Source organism: Ammodytes marinus, assembly GCF_949987685.1.
Source record: "Ammodytes marinus genome assembly, chromosome: 1".
Classification (NCBI taxonomy): Eukaryota; Metazoa; Chordata; class Actinopteri; order Uranoscopiformes; family Ammodytidae; genus Ammodytes; species Ammodytes marinus.
Genome location: NC_137230.1, coordinates 31,078,733 through 31,083,332, shown reverse-complemented (window position 1 = coordinate 31,083,332; position 4,600 = coordinate 31,078,733). Strand labels below are relative to the sequence as shown.

At 48.8% G+C, this 4,600-nt stretch overlaps 1 protein-coding gene across 1 annotated transcript; it reads right to left on the bottom strand.

Moving 5' to 3' along the window:
- Positions 1-1,638: 1,638 nt before the first annotated feature.
- Positions 1,639-3,687, bottom strand: kcna4 (potassium voltage-gated channel, shaker-related subfamily, member 4; the record flags this gene model as incomplete). Its single annotated transcript, XM_080025911.1, has 1 exon — positions 1,639-3,687. The coding sequence occupies one exon, from the start codon at positions 3,685-3,687 to the stop codon at positions 1,639-1,641; it is 2,049 nt and encodes a 682-aa protein (XP_079882037.1).
- Positions 3,688-4,600: the final 913 nt, after the last annotated feature.

Here is a 4,600-nt window from a genome sequence, read left to right as displayed (position 1 = left end):
TTTAAGTATTGCATTTGTAAACCTTTTAAGACACTATTAATGAGCCACAGAATCCTTGGCAGTAAATCTCCCACAGCTTTTGGCCCAAGCTCTTAGCAGTCTGACCTTGTGTCACCTAAAATGGGGCAATTACAGCTATGAATGATAAGTTGTTTGCAGTACTGTTGGGTATTAGACCTGACTCGGACGTGCGCCTCATTCGGCCGCATTTGGCCCAGCGTCATTCTACGTTATATTACGCACTATTACGCACGTGTAATCATGCGTCATGTTTACGTTTGGAGGACAAACAAGTGTTGAAAATAAATATTAGTGTGAGATATTATTAAATATTATGTATATTTCAAGACAGCACTAAGTGATTGTTGCATTTGCTGTGTATTTATGTATTTATTTACATATTTTCTGACTAACCCCCGTGACATTGGGAGTTGTTTTCATCATCACTGCATAAAAATCACTGTCACACACAAACTGCAGCCTACATACCTTGGAAGACATCCACATCCCGAGGATCCTCTCAGCTCGGAGATAATCATAGTCCTCTTGAGGGGAAAAATATATTTTTTTGTGCACGAAGTCCAGCGAACAGGAGAGGAAGGTGCTGGCAAACAACTCTCCAAAGCGTTTCCATCACAGAGTCGTTTTTGCCATTCCATCCATCTGCGTCCGTGTAAAGGGATATTGTCATTTTTAAGTGGTTTTAATGAAACCGGGGAAACTGTTGTCGCCAAGGCCCCGAGCCTGTCCACACAAAAACCTGACGGGGCAAGTCATTTCTCGTGATTCCTGTGCTTTAGCTCTCATGATGAATCCACAACACAAGGCGATTTATTTATTTTTTGGCCTTTTGTGGAAAAGCATATTGGTGTAAATGTCATAGAAGTAACTCTAGCCCTGGTTTATTTGATGACTACTAAATGCTATTTCTTATCAATGCGCTTTTTTGTTAATATTAAGTGTTGGAACGGTAACACACGTTTTTTATCCGTCTTCGGCCTTTCCTTTAAAGGAGTCCAATTTTTATTGGCAGCGTATGAAAGAGGATAATGATATCCTCCGTTTGCTCCCTTCGAGGAAGTTACCACATTCTTCAGCTAAGTGGTCAGACGATAACTTAATCTTTGCCATTTGCATGGCCTACAGTTGCTGTCTCACAATAAGAAATGTGCCAAGCTCAGCGCAAATTCTACATTAGTGCAAACGAATTATTAACTATATTGCATAACAGCAAAATATCATCTCTATACCATTTCTGTTATTGACAGATGGAACTTATAAAGTGCGAATGCATAGCCTGTCTTGTCTATTATTTCGATTTAATATCAGATTTGGAAGCCCGCACAGGAATTATATTATGAATTATTCGTCATAATTGTTCATAAAAGTTCGTCGGCTTGGAGATAATTTTGGGAGTGAGATAGAGTGAGATAGAATATTGCATCTTGCCAATTTGTGACCTTTGAGTGTGTCTGTGTGAGTGTGTCTATGTGTGTGTGTGTGGGGGAGGGGGGGTTCTCTGAGGCGTGCGTAAAACTTGTGTTAAGGGGACCACCTGCTCTTGTGCCTTCGGTATCTTTATAGGGCCTATTTTTCTTCAGAAAAGAAAGAAAAGGAAAAACGAAACACTACTTGTAATCACACGTCAGTCTGAATGGATTTGGAGATAGTACTGTTTTTCCTGCCTATGTCCGTGCCGTTCCCTTTACTGGGGCTCTTGTCCAGCCCGCAAAGCGACTCCGTCACCCCTTCCTCCATCTCCATATACTCCGCTTTGTCGCCCATCGATGACCCAGAAGGCGAGCCTTTGAATTTCCTCAGAAAGTCCGGGAAATAGGGGCATCCGGGGGGCATGCTCTCCACCACGGGTGCTGTCTGGTCTTCGTTATCCGTCTCCCTGTGGTAAAAGTAGTTGAAGTTGGACACTATGACGGGTACAGGGAGCGCGATGGTCAGCACGCCGGCGATCGCACACAGGGAGCCCACTATCTTCCCACCGACGGTGATGGGCTTCATGTCACCGTAACCCACCGTCGTCATGGTTACAACGGCCCACCAGAACGCGTCGGGGATGCTCGTGAACTGAGACAATGGCTCGTCCGCCTCGGCAAAGTACACCGCGCTGGAGAAGAGAATGACGCCTATGACGAGGAAGAAGATGAGAAGGGCCAGCTCCCTCATGCTCGCGCGCAGTGTGTGCCCAAGGATCTGCAGTCCCTTGGAGTGCCGGGACAGCTTGAAGATGCGAAAGACCCTCACGAGGCGTATTATTCTCAGGATGGCGAAGCTCATCGCCTGGTCCCCTTTGCCTTGGTGCTGCGCCAGGTCCGTGCCGAGGGTTATGAAATAAGGCAAAATGGAGACGATGTCTATTGTGTTCATAATGTTTTTAAAGAAATCCTTTTTGCTCGGACACGCGAAGAAACGCACTATAATCTCAAAGGAGAACCAGATGATGCACACCGTCTCCACTATGAAAAACGGGTCGTTGAAAGGAGTAAATCCGTGGTCAGGTTGAGTGGAGTTCAGTCGTGGTTGTAGATACTCTTTCTCGTCCCTGAACTCCGGCAGCGTCTCCAGGCAGAAAATTACAATAGAAATGACTATGACCAGCACGGACACCACCGCTATGCCCCTGGCCGGCTGCGAGCTCTCCGGATACTCAAAGAGCAGCCAAATCTGCCTCTTGAACTCGTCCTCTGGCAGCGGCTTCTCCTCCTCTTTGACAAAACCCTCATCCTCCCGAAACTTGAGTATCGCCTCGTCCCCGAGCTCGTAAAACTTCACCTCCTCGGAGAAGATGTCAAACGGCACGTTGGCCGGCCTTTTCAACCGACCCCCCGACTGATAATAGTACAGAATCGCGTCAAAACTCGGTCGGTTCCGGTCGAAGAAGTACTCGTTTCTCAGCGGGTCGAAGTACCTGATGCGCTTGTCGGGGTCTCCCAGGAGCGTGTCCGGGAACTGAGCGAGAGTCTTGCGCTGAGTTTCAAACTTCAAGCCCGACACGTTGATGACCACTCTCTCGCAGCAGCCGAACTCACTGAAAACGTTCTCGTAGCCGGACTGGGGCCGCCTGTCAGTCAGCGACACGGTCTCGGTCTCGTGCTGCTCATCATCCATGATGTTGCACAGCAGAAAACTGGACCTCTTGCTTCCCCGGTCCTTCCCCCCTTCCCCTAGCCCGAACCCCCCCGCCTCCCCCTCCTCTTCCTCGGCTCCCTCGGCCTCCTCTTCCTCCTCCTCTATCATCATGTCCTCCTCCGAACCGAGCAGCGCCAGCTCCGAGTGGCGCAGGTCCCCGCCGAGAGTGCGTCTCCACCGTCCAACGCCGCGTTGCTTTTTCCGCTCTCTGAGAACTCTGTGCTGTTGCTCAGGCTCGTGCTGGTGCTGAGAGGAGGAGGAGCTGCTGTTGGTGGAGGCGGCGCGAGACTGATGCTGACGGTTGTTAAGGAGATGAGCGCTCGAGGAGGTTGTGGTGGTGTCGGTGTTGGACCCCCCCGTGCCGTTGCCGTTGTCGCTGCCGCTACTGCCGCCTTCACCTTCCAAACCGTCTCCCGCCGCTCTGGACTGAACAGCTTGTCGCTCACTCTCGCTCTCCTTCTCCCGTGCGCGAGCCGCTTGGGCACATCCGTAAGGCAGGTGATTGTTGCACCCGCCGTCCGCACCCACTATGGCAAACTCCATTTTGGGTTTAGTCAGTGAGAGGTTCGGTTCGCTTCGGTCCAGTCCGGTCCGTGAAGAGCAGCGCTACAGAAACAGCCCCAGGGTGACGTGCAAGGTGCAGTCCAGAGGATCAAAGTTGCAGCTCAACGCGCGCGCACGCAGAACATGAGACATCAATTGCTTTCGACCAATCAGTGGTGGTTCGAAATAGGAGAGTCTCACAACAACAAACACACCTCAATAAGGTCCATGTTGAGTGCAGTCCATGTGGCTACTTACATGGTAGGAGAAAGAGGTGTTGATTAGTCCGTGTGGCCCGTATAGGCACAGGCCTTCCAAAAATGTCATGACATCATTGCCAGTTCCAAAATACTGCTCGTAAAGGCCTATGGCACAGCCGGTTACGCAAACTCCCCCTGTGTGTCAAACTTGCAGCAGCGCCCTGTATTTGTCCAGCATTATAAATCACGAAGTCAACAAGCGACACCAAAACAGTCTCTGCTCTCCCCTTTCGCTGGTGCCCATCAGGTGGTTAATTTCCTCACGGCCGCGGCGTGCGCGTTTCTTGATCCTCTGTGGTCACTCCTGGTTGCCATTTTATTTGATGAGATTTTATATTTAATATTTACTCTTCTATCATGAAGCTCCGGTGAATCTGTATTACCTTATTCCTGTGACGCTCCTGTAAGCTGTGAGAAAAAGACAAGAGAAAACAGCAGTTTGTTTAGGTGAGGGGGGGGGGGGGGAGATGTAGGCTATTCATTTATCTGTTGTTTTGGCCACAGCACGATACTAGACGTCTTTTGCAATATGTGTGCGCTAAAACTTCATTGGCACATCATTCTGGTAATAATTGTTATTATTATTATTGTTGTTGTTATTATGATACTAATTATTATTATAGTGAGTAAACATGGAAGTAGGTTTTCGGGAT